Source organism: Pagrus major, chromosome 12 (genome assembly GCF_040436345.1).
Source record: "Pagrus major chromosome 12, Pma_NU_1.0".
Taxonomy (NCBI): Eukaryota; Metazoa; Chordata; class Actinopteri; order Spariformes; family Sparidae; genus Pagrus; species Pagrus major.
Window position 1 is genome coordinate 25,156,094 of NC_133226.1, and position 16,948 is coordinate 25,173,041.

The following is a 16,948-nucleotide window of genomic DNA, read 5'->3' on the forward strand; positions in this document are numbered from 1 at the left end:
CGACAAAACTGACACTATTCACCCGCGTTACGCCGAGAAAAACACGCGAAGACACGAACAACAAACACTCGACATGTCTCACGTCTCCACCGCTGGCTGTCGGGGTCGTCCAGCCCCCTAGTTCACGGAGAAATCCTCAACAGCAGGCGGGGACAGAGCGCAGCAGGACCCGCCTCAGCGTCTAATGAGCCCCCGTGACCTCACTTTAACCAAAATGGCGGCAAATTTAGAGCCGTTAAGATAGAATGTTTTTATCGTCTTCGATACTTCGATAACTATGACATCATCAGCCTCTGTAGGCGTTGTTAGCTACTTAGCAACTGTTAGCATGCTAACCAAGATAATGAATATGATGATGAACTTACAAAAACATCAACCGGTATGTTAGCATTGTCACGGTGAGCGCGTTGGCATTAGCATAGCGGCTCATAGAACCGCTATGCTTAGCTAATAGCCCGAGGACGTTCTGGCTTAGCGCCCGGCTAACAAAAATAGAGATAAAATTATTCAATCTTGCGGCTCTTCCCAATTTTATTAGACTAAATGTGTCAAATATTGACTGTGAAAGAGTGTTTTACAGCAGCTTCATTCACAATGTAAGCCTATGGGTAAAAAAGCGTTTTTGCAACCCAGTTTGGCCACTACGAAGCCTGGTCCTGGGGGCTTTGTTAGCTACTTAGCACATGTTAGCATGCTAACACACTAAACTAAAATGACCAACAATAATCTGACAGAACTTCCGTAGGCTATGTTAGCATTGTCAGGGTGAGCGTGTTAGCAAGCTGACGTTAGCATAGCTCAAAGCACCGCTATGCCCAAGTAAAGCCCAAGGGTGTTACATTAAAACCTGGATACAGTGTTGAGACGGTGCCACGTTCTTACTTTTTGTAAGAAGAAATAACATTAATTCTTTTAAAAGAAAAGTTAAGTAGTAAAACATGTGCTAGCTGCTAACCTCACTTGGTGTGGTATGACGAGTAGCCTAGCTCATGGTGGCTGACTCAATTAAAGCTGCACTAACCATTACTTTTATAATTTATAAGGTAATAATGGATCAATATGTATAATGTCAAGAGGGTTGTTCATATGAGGTTGACATAAACATGTCTCATAATTAATACTGATGTTACCAAGGTCTGCTAAATGTGTAAATAAGCAACGTTTGCTGGCATACTCACCATTATTTCTCCATTTTATGGTAATAATATGTCCTATTGTGGGTTACAGCTCATTCTGCTGCCCCCTAATGTCCAAAAAGTGTCTCCATCCCCTCCTCTAGATATTTATATTTATAGGTTATCTGATAATAAAGTCGTCTTAACAAATTTGTATTTAAAAAAGAAGGATTTGTACGGGAAAATGAGTTCATACACATCATTTCATGACAATTTTATCATAAAAAAACAACATTAAACAAATAGAGAATCATCCTGGTTAAAAGTTTATTATTGCCCCAAAGAAGACGCACACTTTTAGATGAAAACAAAACATTTTATTTCTCATTTCTACAAACAAAAGTCATTATTACTATTATTATTATTATTATAAAGCTAATAAATTATTGGGAACTTACTTTAAATGTGACAGTTTGTCTGCAGGTACAGGAGAGTGTTAAATACTGAACGAGGATCTGCAACAGGCTTGTGTACAACATCTTGTAACATACGTAACAGCTATGGGATTAGTGAGAAATACTGATTGTTATATATTAATATTATACACACAAACTCAAAAAAAAAACACATGCTCTCAAAATGTAATCAGTGAACTGTACACAGGATTCTTCCCTCTGTGATGTTCAGTTATGATTGTAAACTGCAACACTTTGCTTCAAAAGAAATGATTAAAAGTTTTTATATACAAGGACGAGATTGTCTGATGTATGTGTGTATTATCATGGCTTTACTATGCCGAGAAGAAACTCCTCGTAGTCAGAGAAAACGTATGCATGAGCACACACACGCTCACACACTGCAGCGCCGAGGTTTGAAAGAGGCTGATGGTACGTCGCTGTTGATACAGTGGAATATGCACTCGTACATTATGAGTCGCTGTGGGGCGTATCAGCCGTCACACTGTGGGATTATGGTTCCTACATCTCTGTGAATGTTGACTCAGATTTTTTAGTCATAGAAACTATAAACTGACTGATTTGCGACCACAATTTCCGAGATTTTATCACGTTTCTCTCACAAATCAGCCCAGAAATCGTACATTTATTTTAAAAATCATATTTTCTAACATGTCGTTTCGCATTTTGTCAGAATTAAATGGCAACTCCACCGATTTTACACATTAAAAGAAGTGCGTTTACAGATGAAGCTGTGTGAAATCTGATAAATTGCCTCCAGTGATGTCACTCAGTTGCGTAGTTGCATTGTGGGTAATGTAGGCAATGATGTTTTAAAAAGGAAGAAGAATGTGTGGAATAAAAAAGGTGACATCTCCGGTTCTGCTGTATCAATATTTGGTTTTAAACCGTCCATAATGAGTCCAACAATGTTATAGTAGTGTGATGCTAGACTACATTACCCACAATGCAGCTTAGCCACTAGTTCAGCATCTTTTAATGCATTCAGATTACTTTCTGTACGTTAATTATGCATTTTCTCTAACTGTAGGTGGGTTTCCTCCCTTTTTCTGCACAACATATTATTTTCCATCCTTGTTATTTGTGTATATTTTTTCTTTTAATTGCGCAAAATAAAAAATATAAAACTAAAATCTAAGATGGACAGAAAGGGTGTGAAAAATTGATATTTGAAAAGTAACTAATAACAAATGTAGTGGAGTATAAAGTACAATGTCTGCCTCTGAAATGTGCTGGAATTGAACAATAAATACCTCAAATACCTCGAATTTGTACTTAAATACAATAAACAAAGAGTTTATTTTGTTCTTGAACTGTGTTTTATTTTAATTTTGTTAGTTTTAATCTCTAATATTTGTGTGTTATTGTACGTTATCTGTTGGTTTTTACATCTTTTGTGAAGCACATACCACAAACCACCAGTGGTGTACCAGCAACAAACTGCAGATGCCACTAAAACCAAAGCTTCAAACCATCAGAGACTTTTTCCATCCAGGCGTCGCTCCACACGCAGCAGGCGCCCAAACAATCAGTGCATAAACTACTAAATGAATCGAGTTCTCGTGCATTTGTGTCATTTAGTATTTCAAGTAGTAAACACGCTCGTAAATCTACCGTTGACCTACAGCTAACAAAGTGCGATCTACTCTCTATTGCCTCACTACGTGTAGACTCACTTGGCTAATGACTGCATTAAAAAAAAAAAGTTTATGAAAGTTTATATAAATGCCAAAAACGTTTAAATTATAATCAAAATACATATCATCCCAGCATGCTGTCATTCTCTGTGACGGGTTGTTTTTTCAGAATCAGGTGAAACATCGACTGTAACTGCAAAACCATTCCTTCATCTCATCCCCTGAAGGTTTAAGTCTGAGCTATGTTTTTGACTTTTATCCATCTTAAATAACATGTTGCACCAGGATGCAACATGAGGTTATAGTCACAGGTCCTGATCGTGCATCTGCTGCTGCATCTTCTGAAGCATCTGCTGCATCCTCCTCAGCTGCAGAGGGAGCAAAGATAATGACAAGAGAACAAGAGGATGATAAGACACGGCTTATATAATAAAACACATATATGGGTCATCATTCCACACCAGCATCTTGGTTATGTAATGCCTCCTGCGATACATTATTCAGTATTAGAGGTTTATTATGGAGTCGAGGTATTTCCACACTCACTTCTTCATCTTTCATTTTGATGATTTTCTCCGTCTCCACGTCTGGTGTGGATATCGGCAGCAGTGGGATGGGGCTCTCCACCCGCTTATCTGCATTCATCTTGCTGTAGGATTCAAGAGATAAACATGACGGATGACGACAACGAGCGAGCCGCAGTGGTTTTCTTTTGTTTCACTGCGGTGTGAGAAAGCAGCTTGCAGAGACCAGAAAATGAATTCTCGGTCATGAAACCGTGAACGGAGACAGTTTGGGTTCTTTCAAAACCTTTATGATGTGATTGTAACATCTATTAAATGAGTGTAATTGCATTTGCAGCTAAATGAGACAATCACAAGTGAGAACTGGTCATATATAGGCCATTCATGTCAGTGTCCCCAGTGTCTTTCCTGATTCTACCACTGGGGGGCGCCCAATACAGGAAATGTCCAATGTACATCTGAGGCATGCTTATATATTTACCCTCTTTTAGCTCGGTCTTTGGTCTCCACCAACTCCTGAGGGAAACTCCTCTGGCTCTTCATGACCTACTCTCTGCAAACTGTATCTGTTTGCTGCTGAACAGAGTTTGTTTTTTTTACAGCTTTTTCTCTGAAAACAGCTTCCTGCTGCAGATGAAAACAATGCTATGAGAGCGGTGAGAGTATGGATAGTCTGATCAGTTGTTTTGGGGGCCAGTCACAGATAACTGGGAGCAATAATGTTGTTTCTTTACTTTATTATTAATTAAATTAAAATGTTGATGAAAGAAATAGTTGTTTTTGTGCTCAATTCAAAGAAATAACTTGAACAAAATGAAAATGTATCTTTAAACTAAGAAATAAAAATAATAGGATGCAGAATTTTGTGTCACTCTCAGTTGTTTTCAGTCTTCTTGCTGAGGTCTTTGGGCCCTGAAGCCACAACGCCACCACCTGGTCACTGCTTGTACCTGCTTACTTTAATCTCTAACAGAAGATTGATATAATGTACACTGATGTGAAGTGTCTGTAACTCCAAACTCAAAGTACTTTTACCTCCAGACTGTACTCAGCTGGAGTAATAGTAACTTCATTTCACTGTTTCAACACTGTTTGATCCTCTGAACAGAAACTCTCAGTCCTGCTGTGTGTTTAGCTCCGTTAGCTGTTAGCGCCCTCAGTCAAACACACTGCAAGACTCTGCTGTTCACTGGCAGCTCACAGCTAATGTTTTTTCATTTGTCAAGCGATTGTCTGCTCAAAACACATTTAAGCGGCGTGTAGAGAAACTGTCTCACATGTTTATCTGACTGGCTCTTTTAATCAGCCTTTATAGAGACGCCCGATCACACTATGTAGAACAAATATTGGCTGATAACGTTCAATCGGAGTAAACCAGAACAGTAAAGCTGAGGGCCGGAGAGATAAAGAACGAGCTGAAACTAAATCTAAAGCTCCATAAAAGGTCTGACATTTCCTTGTTGTTTATCTTCATGAGTTAAACTTACAGAAGCCTGCGAGGAGCTTAAATTTGAGAAGAGCTAAAGATCCCAAGAAATGTTTTCTTCATGAGAAACTGTACTTCGTCACCTCCCTCACTCCTCCGCTGTTGGCAGAACAACCGCGCCATCAATACAAATGAAGTTTACTGTTTACATCCACTGCTGCTGCCAAGGACTAAAAATCTCTCCAGCGATCTCTTCCTGTCAAACTTTCTGAGCAGTAAACATTGTTAAAGTGTCAGATTTATTCACAGTGAAATACAATAAAGACGTGAAAGATGGCGATAAAGTTTGTTTCTGAACATATATATATATATACACACACACCTGGTCATGGTCTGGATGCACTGAGCTCTGTAGTTCTCATAGTGACAGTCGCTGGTGATGTCCTTCAGGTCGTGCATGTGGGTTCTGATCAGAAACGTCCTCAGCTTCACAAAATCGCAGTGGGACGGGTTCTCCACTGGCAAACAGGAAGAGATTAACATCAGGCCTGGTCGTCAATGACAATTAGCGTTGTCTTGATAACTGGAATCTCAAAAATGGCTGCAGGGGAGTCGGGTTGTTAGACAGCCACGGGGAGGTTTCTTACCCTCCACGATGCCCCACGGGTAGAGCCGCCCTCTCACTCGCTGACCTCGAGCTTCGACCACGGTGTTGCTGCCGATCACTGCGAAGGGGATGCTCTCCTGAATCACAAAATGAAGCAGCAGAGGAACCATTCAGCACTAAGTATCTACGTCCACCCCTGCAAAACAATCAGAAATAATAAACTGCGTGCTTTAGACCAGAATCGAGCTCACCTTCAGCTCTTTATCTTGTCGTTTGAGCTCCTCGTCCTCATCAGAGTCGCAGTCAGGGAACTGGTAGATCTTTATCCCGTACTTATCTATCTCCTCCCTCAGCTAAAAGGACAACACACACATAAGAGATGTGATGGATAACAGTTAACACACACGCACACACACACACACACACACACACACAGACAAGTCACTGCCCTATAAAAACCTTTACAACTCAGTCCAGATAAATCTCTGTGGAGGGACGCATGAGTCATCGACACTAAATTTAACTGAGACTGAACCCAAATCTAACGCTGAGGTTCAATGCTTCTTTCTAAACTCCTCAACTGCTTCTCCTTCTGCTCTGATTTCACTTAATTCAGTGCAGAAATATGATTTACAAACACCGAATGTCCAGCAGCAAGAAGAGATGCTGCACAGATGGAAAGGTTGGTCCATAAATCCAGCTTTTTATTGCACACAGTATAAAGCTGTTACGACTAAAAGGGAATTTTACATCGTGTCCCATACATCTGGTGTTCAAGGATTATTGTTTATGTAATCTAAATGTATGTGGTTGTATATTAGCCGTCTTACCCGCTCTTTGAGTTTCTTTATCTCAGAGGGAGTGAGGCAGTCGGCCTTAGCGATGAGAGGAACAACGTTAACTTTATCCTGCAGGGCCTTCATGAACTCGATATCGACTGGACGAAGCCTACAGGAGCACATGAACTTTTTAATACGTGCATGAACATAAATGGCACGTGTGCATAAGATGTGATGAGTGTGTATTACCCGTGTCCAAACGGGGGGATGAAGTAGAGGCAGCAGTGCACCCTGTTGTCCTGGATGTTCTTCCTGTTCAGTCCGCTCTCGTCTCTGAAGTACTGTTCGAACTGCAGGTTGATGTAGTCCGTCACTGCCCGCCAGCTACAAAACATAAAGAAACAATGAAGGTACAGCTCGTTAATTAATGAGGTGAGGTGTGGAGGTGTTGCCCGGTGTATATTTGAACTTTTAAGCTAGCTCTTCACGCTAAGAGCGGTATCAAGTCTTCACATTTAACTCTCGACAAGTGGCTGAATGCCTTCAAAAGCGCGTCCAGTGTTGGTACTCGTCACGTGATTAAACTTGAGTGATTAATATTCAACATCAGCCTTGTCAAGCACCCTCAGTGCTGATGAGCAGGGGGGAGTCAGCTGTGCGCCAGCTGTCACGCTGCATCAGTCGGAAACAGCAGGCGATGAAGGTGTCGCTGCTGAAGTGTGCAGTTTTCAAACAGCAGGATGCAAAACTGAGCACAGACTGATATTTACTCTCCTTTTGGAAATGGCAGCCGTTGAAACGACTCATCTAGTTAATTAGAAAACACGCAAGGAGGCATTTAAAACACAGAACAGCCAGAAAACTGAACCCGATCCAAGAAGAAGCTGTTAAACCATCATTTTTTACTATTATCTCACCAAATCAGAGGCTTTTGGATCATTTTATTAGCTTGCCGAGGCTGAAATCATGTAAACAACCGTCTGTAATCCTTCTTATTTATTTAAATATCCTGCAGAAACCTTGTCAGAAAATCATTTTCCTCTGTTAATGTAAAATACTACAGAAGGGAAAGAATTATAAAGCTCTTACAAAGAAGGAAGTTAAAAATCGCTTCACAAACAAAACAGATCGATAACACGTCGACACAACAGGGACGGTGAGAGTGAGTGAAATATAATTAATGTCCTGATGAAATCAGATCAATACTGCAGCTCTGGACAAAAAGGAAAACGACAGCTTGAACAGACGAGGCAGGTCGAAGAAAAAGATGCATCGATGGATAATCTGAAATCTAGATCCAGGTTGTGCTGAAGCTGCGGAGGCGTAAGGTAACGAAACACTGGCTGTCTTAGAAGCTGCTGATGTATAAATCTGTCTTATGATGTGATAATGTGATGGTTTACGTTTGGTGAGGTCGACGGAAAGTTATGATTTGGGTTAAAAATAAATAGTTAAGATCAGGAGAACTTTGCTTCGGACACTTGGAAACATAACCTTGAACCAGCTCATAGATCCAATGATTAACTGAGAAAAATAATAAGCAGATTTATTAATAATGAAAATAATTATGAGCTGCAGTCCTGATTTTATTTACTTTTTTAAACAGAAAAGCCTAAAAATCAACGGTTCCTGCTTCTCAAATGTGTCGATTTGCTGGTTTTCTTTGTCTCCTATGATGGTAAAATCCATCTTTTACATTTAAATTACATTTAAATGTAAACTTGTGGCTCCAGAGGAATTGCCTCCAGTGATGTCACTCAGTGGCTAAGTTGCATTGTGGGTAATGTAGGCGTCAGGATTTGAAAAGGAAGACGAAAGTGTGGAATAAAAAAAGGTGATATCTTCTTGTTCTGCTGTATCGATTTTCATCATTTGTTTTTAAAATGAGTCCAACAGGCTTTTCAAAATCTGTCGCCTACATTACCCACAATGCAACTGGAGCCACAAAAGGCTTTAAACTAGGTGTAAAATTGATTTAATTGTGATATAAACAGGATGAACTGTTGTTTATATCAAATATCTGACAGGTTAGAGACCAAACGATTAATTAAGAACACAGTTGGCAGATTAATAACTAATAAAAACAATAAAATAATAATAATAATAAGTGATATATCGTCAGCAACTGGACGTGTGTCAGTTTCTTGAAGACGCTTCAGTCGTAGTACAGCCAGTGTTTATAAGCAAAGAAGCCATTTCTCTCATTTTCTTGTTGAATGTAGGAACTGCAGAGCTTTTATTTACTGTGTGGGTGAAAACACAGAGAGACGCAGCTGAAAGGAAACAGGTCAGATACAGTGAAGTGGCATCTGTGAGCTTTAAGCTGTAGAAACTCACCACTCAGTGTTGTTGACAGCGTCTCCAAACCCCGGCGTGTCCACGATGGTCAGTTTGAGCTTCACGCCCTTCTCCTCGATGTCCACCGTGTGCTTCGTGATCTCCACCGTCTGATTGATTCGCTCTGCGGGTCAAAGAGATATTTAACGGCGTCCGTCTCGTCGTCATCGGAGAAACATCTGATCGGTTTGCTGACTCACCTTCTGCATTGAGCAGTTTCCTGTCTTTGTGCAGATCAGTGAGGAAGAGGCTGTTCACCAGGGTGGATTTACCCAAACCAGACTCACCTGTAACACACAGAAACACACATATAGTTTCATTAAAGGGGCATTACAACAACTTTACACATCAAGATCATGTCACTGTTCATGGGGAACGTGGTGGAGGAAGTATTCACAGGGAAATACAGATATATTTTAAAACCTGGGCCCAATCGGTCCAACAATATGAAACAAATCCTACAGAGAAAAACCTTTTTGTTATATAATTAGATTTTCACCAGAAACACTCTCAGTCTCTCAGTCTCGCTCTAAAATCTCACAAGAAATGAGTTATTGCCGGAAGACGACGGTGGAAACATGAGTCAGAGTTGGAGGGAGGACAACAACTCACCTCTGCAACTACTGATTATTTTCATTAAGGATGAATCTGCTGATTATTTTCTCTATTAACTGATTGATTGTTTGTTTGGTTTGTACAAAAAAATCTGGAAAATAGTGAGAAATGCCGTCACAATTACTCAAAGAGCCCAAAGTGACACCGTCTTGTTGGGTTTAATTACTTTATATACTTCTGGGTAGCCTGTGAAATCATAATCATAATCTATCTGTTGATTATATTTTGGATTATTAATCTGAATCTGCAAAGTAACTAGTAACAACAGCTGTCAGATAAATGTAAAAGTACGAGTAAAAGTATAGTGCAGGAGAGGAAGAAATACCTCAAGTAGCTCAGATTTCTACAGGATATTGAAGATGTTGGTGCAACGAACAGAAGATATGTCGATGTATTATTTTTATTATTATTAAAGGTTAAGATAAGACTCCACAGGGTGAATTCACACGCTGCCAAGACGTCGCTGCTTCTACCGAACGCCAACATCTCAGCAACATCCTCCGATTTAGCAAACGCTACATCTTTCTCCGCCGTAACTTTATTTGTTGCGCCAGGTGCCCGAGGTGTTTCTCCTTCTCCTGCACTACATTTTAAAAAGAGAAATACTGCACTTTTACATTCATCAGACAGCTTTGGTGACTCATTACTTGTTGCATCTTCAGATTAATAACACAAAATATAAATCAAACAAATAAATGATGATGAATTATCAAACCAAAAGCCGACGTCTTGGCATCGTCTCCCCAAACAAGTTGCTTCCTACAAAGTGTTGAGCAAAAAAGCCAAAGCAGACTGTCTCATATAAAAGCCTCACATGCAGGACGCAGTGCTGAACGTCCCTGAACGCCTCCTCCACCAACCAACCAGACACACTCGAGACTGAGACACACTTTTATAAACTTAACTCAATTATCACATCGAGTCACAAAAGCAAAATCAATCCAGCTGTCGTTATAATGGGTGAGTGTAATTAAATCATTTATTTTGGAGGAGAGATTTTGTGACTGTCTTCTTCCTCATTAACATTTAAACAGAGCGACACATTTTCACAGGACGCGTGAAACTTGTGAAGACTGAGCTGGTGCGGAGGTGTGGTGGTAGAGCTGCCTCACGACGAGGACATCCTGCGTGGATCTGAGTCCTGTTAGTGTGAAGACGAGCTTTGGATTTGATCCACGTGCAGACGTGGCGCTCATGGGTGCTCTATTATGAGAGAAACAGCCTTTATGAAACAAGAATTCAAGGGCAAAAGTGCAATGAATGGATCAAAAACGTGTGTTTATCTGCTCTGCTAACGTTAGCGTGTCAGGATAACTACCGACAGTGTAACTTGGGGGTAATTTCCAAATTAAAGCAACAGGGGAAACATTCACTAACTACATTATTTTGTGGGGTTTTTGTTTAAAAAATGCTATATCGGAGTTTAAGCTAACGTTACCGGCTCTGTCCTGCTCTGTGTTGGGTTTGGGTCGTCTGCTCTTCTGCAACTACAGACAAACTTGTATTAAATTGCCTTAATTTGACCAAACTCATCTTATTTCTCATCCTTAAACTATTTCCCCTTGTAAAAGTGAAACATGCAGTTAAATTAAAGCATTTATCTGACCTCTGGGTGTCTTTTCTATTGTAAGCTAAACATCCAAACTATTCAAAAGGTTATGATGAAATTAATAACACATATATTGTTCTGAGCGTTGTGGACATATTTAGGACCGCTATTAAAAGGATTCTCATTTAAAAAGAAAACTGCTGAAAAAACATTAAAGTCAGCTTCAACCAATCATGGGAGTTTTAGCGTTAGCATCGTCATCTCCGTTTGTGCCATGCTACGTCGGAAAGATTGCAGGGCGTAGCAACACTCACCTGCCACCATGAGGGTGAAGTCAAACCCTTTCTTCACAGACTTCCTGTGCACCTGGTTGGGCAGCGTCGCAAAACCAACGTAGTCTTTTTCCTAGAAACAAACAATCACACAAAGACACAAAATAATATCAAATTAGTTGTAGTGACTCAGCAGGAAGTACAGAAGGAGTACAGTTGCTGCATAAGTCCTATGACCAGGCTGCCATGTTTGACACGCTGGGAATGAGACCAGGCTGCAACACCCCAGAAGTAAATTAATTTAGATGCTGTTTCTCTTAAGGATTAAGGATTTGTTGCAGTTTACTACCTCTCCCGTCTCTCTCGGTCGCCTGTTTTAATGCTGCTGGACTGTGGATTTTCTTTATGTGGTCAGATTTTCAGCAAAAGTCCAAAAAAGATGTGACTTCATGCACCTTCTCGAGGTGAGAAAGGGAGTCCGGCATCAAAAACGTGATCCCAAGATTACACAATCCTCGTTTTATTAATCTTATAATAAAAATATTAAAAAAAACATTTATTTGAATCAGAAACAGGTTATAACTCATCTTCGACCCCATCAAACGCAGTTATATTGAGGGCAGCAGCTATTGTGTATCATAATAGCCGACGCACGGCCCGATCTGGGTCAGCTCTTCCTCCACAGCTCGGTGCTGCAGCAGCCGTAGTCGTGTTAGTAGGACATTCCCATGATTCCTTTCATGTTTTATTGAAGAGAGGGTGGCAGAGAGACTGAGACCGAAGGCCTGAGGTCCCCCCAAGTATTCATAATACAGTATGGCAGGCAGCCACTGGCACAAGAGGAGGAGGGGGTGGGGATGCAAACATGTTCATCTGAGCACATAGAAAGAGCAGAAAACGGCTTAAATCGACAGTGGAAGAGGATAAAAAGTGAGGCTTGAAGGAGGCAGATGGTGCGTGATGTGAACTAAGTAGACGCGGTCAAATAAAAGTACAGCTCTTCCCATCATGCATTAGATTTTTCCGAACACTTCCACTGCCAGCTTTTTTTTTTTAATACCAAATCTAATGTAGAGTGCATTAAAGCTCCACTACTCAGGGAAGTGACTAAGTAGTGCAGCGAGTGCATATGTAGGTTGTGGGGGTGTTGTGTTTTTTTCTTCTCTCTTTGCTTTGGTATTGCTTCCATATTGACATTTTGTCTGTGGATGGTGTTTGTGTCACGCCCACACACGTATCACAGAAATACACACATCCAGACTCGCTGGCTTGGCTAACGCCGCGCTGCGTCTACGTCCGCGGCTCTGACTCTGACTCAGTGCTGCCGCTGCCGCTGCTGCTGCTGCCGTCCAAGACGACATGAAAAAGACAGAAGCTGTGAAGCAGGATGAAGGCAAACATTATGAAACCGCTCGTGGGATTTTTTGGGGGGATATATATATCTGAAAATAAAGATGCTCACAGTGAAGAGATGCTGCACGTTACATACACGAGTGTATCTGCTCTGATTCATCCACTCTGTGTGTTTGAAGTGATGATGTGCATTCAGTCTTCTACACATGAAACCAGCTAAACACACAGTTTTCCTTTATTTTATGATCTTAAGGAGCTTTAAGGTTGGAAAAATCCATCTTTTTACAGCTAAGGTTGCAGCGACATAACATTTTTCAAGGTATACCGTCGAACAAAATTTGAATATTATCTCACCGTGTTCCTAAACTTATCTACGGTATTGAATTCTACCAAAAACAAACCCTTTTTCGGGTTTATATGAAGTTTTACATCTGTCCGGACGGACTAGAAACACCTTTATTTTCATTCTATTAAAGCTAAATTATAACTGATAAAATAATAACAATTGTGTACGATCATATACGTTGTTGGTCTCTTAAATGTGTCTAAAAACACACATCAACATGAATCCAAGAACGAGCACGAATCCCACATTTTATTAGCAAAGACGTCGACTACTCGTAAAAAAAGTCAAAAAGTAAAAACGATGAAAATCACAATAAATCTGCTCATATTGACGACTGCAGTTCTGTGACAGGGGAGTGGGTTCTGGTTCAGTTCTGTGAGCTGCTGATATACAGGAGCAGCTCTACAATGTTTAAGTGACGAGTTTTGGTGAGCGTTCAATGAGATGACATCACTAATGACACTGTTGGCTGTGTCGTCTTTATAATGACGTATTTTCACAGTGTCTCACTCTCGATATATACCCCAATATATTGAAATCTTCTCAAAAAGCACTTCATAAAAGTGAGCACTGGGCGACAAAATACACAATATTTTTGACCAAATAGACCCGACTTCGATAATCTTGCGGCAATATTGTCGGGATGACTGTTGGCACTTTCACAAAATATGAAACACAATGAGATTTCTGATCAATAATCCTCTGTAAGGTGGATATAATGACGACATAGTCTCGTATAACGATAACGACAGGAATCATATACAGTATATTGCCCAGTTATCAGTGTTATTGTCACATTAACGTGAGACACAATGGATCATTATTTATCGAACAGACCCTCCGCCTCGGAAACCACTGGACAACTTGCAGAGGGTCAGGCTAACATGCTAACATTAGCCATTAGCAATAACATTAGCATGCTCACAATATTGAGTTATATAATTTAAAGCTGCCAAACATTCTGACTTTAGCTTCTCCAGTATGAGGATTTACAGTGTTTTAGATTCTGTTTTTATTTTTGGACTGTTGGTTTCACAATAAAAAGACATGTGAAGGTGTCCGCTTGGAGTTTTTGGACATTTCACAGCCCATTTTTCATATTTTCTGACATTTCACATGTGATTCATGGAGAAAACAGTCAGCAGATCATATCAGCGATGAATGTTATTCTCTGTCATCTTGTTCCAGCTTTTCATGGACGCTATACGAGCGCCAAGGGACCAGACACTGACGTTCCCTATCTGACCTTTAAATGTGATTAAATAAACTAAATTCTCCTGCGTCAACAGGCTGATAAGAAATAAGAGAATTTAACCACGAAACTGGACAAATAGCCTCCTAATAAAATGATCTGACAGGTCTGCTGTGTGATGTTTCCACCGAGGGATTTATACAAACGTCACCCAAAGATACAAAATATATCTGGCTGAACTTATATGGCTAAAATATTATCTATGACAAAGACCGGATACATCTCAAAGCATTTAAGATAAAGTTTTGGACGAGTCTGTGATCGTTAAATTCTCCTGCACTGTCTGCAAAAGCCCTTTTTTAATACAGCTGATTATTTGTGTACAGCTACAACTACAGTAATGACAATTATTTTATCATTTAGTGTCATTTTGTCAAAGTAACACAGTTTACTATCATACGTACGCTCCTCAGGATGAGTCTGGGAGATTTTAGTGTCTCACTTGACTGTTTCTTCTGTGACATATCTGATTTTTTATGATGCAACACATTTAATTTGACTTTTATTGCACATCCATGCAGATGCATCTATGCACCCACATCCCAAATACCCCCCTCACTCATTCTGAGATGCATTTATGATGAATATAAGCAACACATATTCACATTCAAGCATCTGGAACCTCTGGATGATCTGACTCTGTGCAGATGTGTGCAGATGTTGGATAAAAGCTGAATGAAACCAGCAGTGACAAAGGAGGGAAGCTTGACCACCACCTCCACCTCCAGCTCCGCCAAAACAAAAAGAAGATCCTCTCGGCTCTTATTTTGTAGGATTAATTACTCATCATTAACACACCTTGTCTCTTACCTCTCCATCATCTGCGCCATGAAGACAGATTCCGGGAGACAAGTCGGGTCGGTCGGTCCAGATCCAGGAGGAGGATGAGGATGATATCCGGAGGAGAGAATGAAAACATCACGTGGATTTGTGCCTTTAGTCAATTAACAAAAAGCAGCTGTGACGCGCGTGGAAGGCTCGTTAATCACCTGTGTTGGGTGGGTGGGTGGGGGGGGGGGAGACAGCTTACCTGACCGGGGCGCGCGGCTCTTGTACCTGCTGTTCGTCGTCATCTCGGACACACAGTTGGAGACAAAATGCGTCCGGACCGACTGAGGAGAGGCGGGTCTGGATCCGCTGCTGGCGCCTTTAAACGCGGGCTGGAGGAGGTTTCACCGCCGCAGCGACGAGAAGCGAATAAGAAAAACTCAGCAATTAATCTAAATCACACAGGAAAACACCTTTTCTGTCATTTTGTCTGCGTAATCCAGACGCCAGACTCACGCACGCAGACTGGTCCACACATTGTGACACGCACACAATGCTTATTGTGTGTGTGTGTGTGTAGCTCACGTGAGTCACCAGGTGGTGGCAGTGTTGCTCTGTTCCTGCACAAAGATCTGCCTGATGGACACTTAACAGAATGAATAAGGGCTATTTGGATGGAAGGTGCATGGATGTGAATAAAAGTCAAATTAAATGTGAAATGTGTAAAAAAAATCTAATTTTTCAAAAAATAAACAAACAATAAAACGTCCCTAAGTCGTCCTGAGCAGTGTGTGTGATGGTAAACTGTGCGTCTCTGGTGTTTGGAGATCTGAAGATCTTCATCCAGCTTTGATCCAACAGCTGCACACATCTGTACAGATGACTCAACGCCTGAGCTGATGAGTCAGATGATCAGCTTTAATGGCCGAGTGTGAGCACACCGACAAGGAATCTGGCTCTCAGTGTACAGGGAAGAGTACAATGAACATTAAATCGGAAAGAAGAATAAATAATCGATGAGTCTATCCACACAAAATTGCACTTGCACTTCATCCAGAGGTTCCAGATGCTTAAATGTGAATATGTGTTGCTTATATTCATCATATACACAACTCAGAATGATGAATGTGCATGAAATATACGATAAAAGTCAAATTAAATGTGTGTAAATTCAGATATGTCACAGAATAAACAACCAAGTGAAACATTAAGATATCCCTGACTTTTACTGATTGTAAACTGTGTGTCTTTATTGTCTGGAGATCTGAAGAGACAATGATCACTAAATAATGAAAAATGATCATTACTGTCGTTCTACCTGCACACAATTAATCAACTGTACGACAAAGAACAGTTAAAAATAATAATATCCTAATATCCCTAACTAATCTTAAGTAGTGTATGTGCTGCAAGTTAGTCAACATGCATTTTTTATTCCATCTGATAATAATAATAATAATAATAATAATAATAATGATAATAATAATAATAATAATAATAATAACATGTTTTACAGAGTTTGGAGGCTTAAATACAGACACAAAGAGCGTTTACGACTGCGTTAAAACAGCGATAATTCCACAAAAATCCTGTAAAAGCATCTAGCTAGCCAGCTAAGCTAACGTTTTCTCAATGAAATCAAAGTGCCGTCTTCAGCTACATCAGCAATGTTTCCTCACTTATTTTAAAACAAAACTCCTGTGAAAGGATCAAGCTAGCCAGCTAAGCTAACATGTGTCAATGAGTTAAAAGTGTCATCTTCAGCTACGTCTTTATCGTTTCCACTTTAATCTGACAACAAAAATCCTGTCAAAGGATAATAAAATATCTGCTTGATGGCTACATACCACAAATAATGCTGAAAGACTTTTTTAAGATAGTCTGTGGCAGGA

General features: G+C 40.3%; 1 protein-coding gene across 2 annotated transcripts; it reads right to left on the reverse strand.

Annotated features, from left to right (window-relative positions):
• Nucleotides 1-3,533: 3,533 nt before the first annotated feature.
• Nucleotides 3,534-15,361, reverse strand: septin5b (septin 5b). Of its 2 annotated transcripts, XM_073478178.1 has the most exons (13): nucleotides 15,319-15,361; nucleotides 15,099-15,109; nucleotides 11,380-11,470; nucleotides 9,102-9,188; nucleotides 8,902-9,025; nucleotides 6,814-6,948; nucleotides 6,616-6,733; nucleotides 6,037-6,138; nucleotides 5,826-5,922; nucleotides 5,561-5,696; nucleotides 5,165-5,167; nucleotides 3,775-3,877; nucleotides 3,534-3,596 (listed from the first exon to the last, which is right to left on the reverse strand). In XM_073478178.1, the coding sequence occupies exons 1-13, from the start codon at nucleotides 15,359-15,361 to the stop codon at nucleotides 3,534-3,536; spliced, it is 1,113 nt and encodes a 370-aa protein (XP_073334279.1). The 2 variants fall into 2 exon arrangements, with proteins under 2 accessions (XP_073334279.1, XP_073334278.1); XM_073478177.1 differs by lacking the exon at nucleotides 5,165-5,167.
• Nucleotides 15,362-16,948: the final 1,587 nt, after the last annotated feature.

What these genes read in the sequence shown, in the direction of transcription:
- septin5b (XM_073478178.1), bottom strand. Translation starts at nt 15,361, where the DNA reads ATGACGACGAACAGCAGGTACAAGAGCCGCGCGCCCCGGTCAG. An exon ending in GCTGTCAACAACACTGAGTG is followed by an intron (nt 6,949 to 8,901) that starts GTGAGTTTCTAC and finishes TATGTTTTGTAG; the next exon opens with CTGGCGGGCAGTGACGGACT. An exon ending in GACAAGATAAAGAGCTGAAG is followed by an intron (nt 5,923 to 6,036) that starts GTGAGCTCGATT and finishes TTTGTGATTCAG; the next exon opens with GAGAGCATCCCCTTCGCAGT.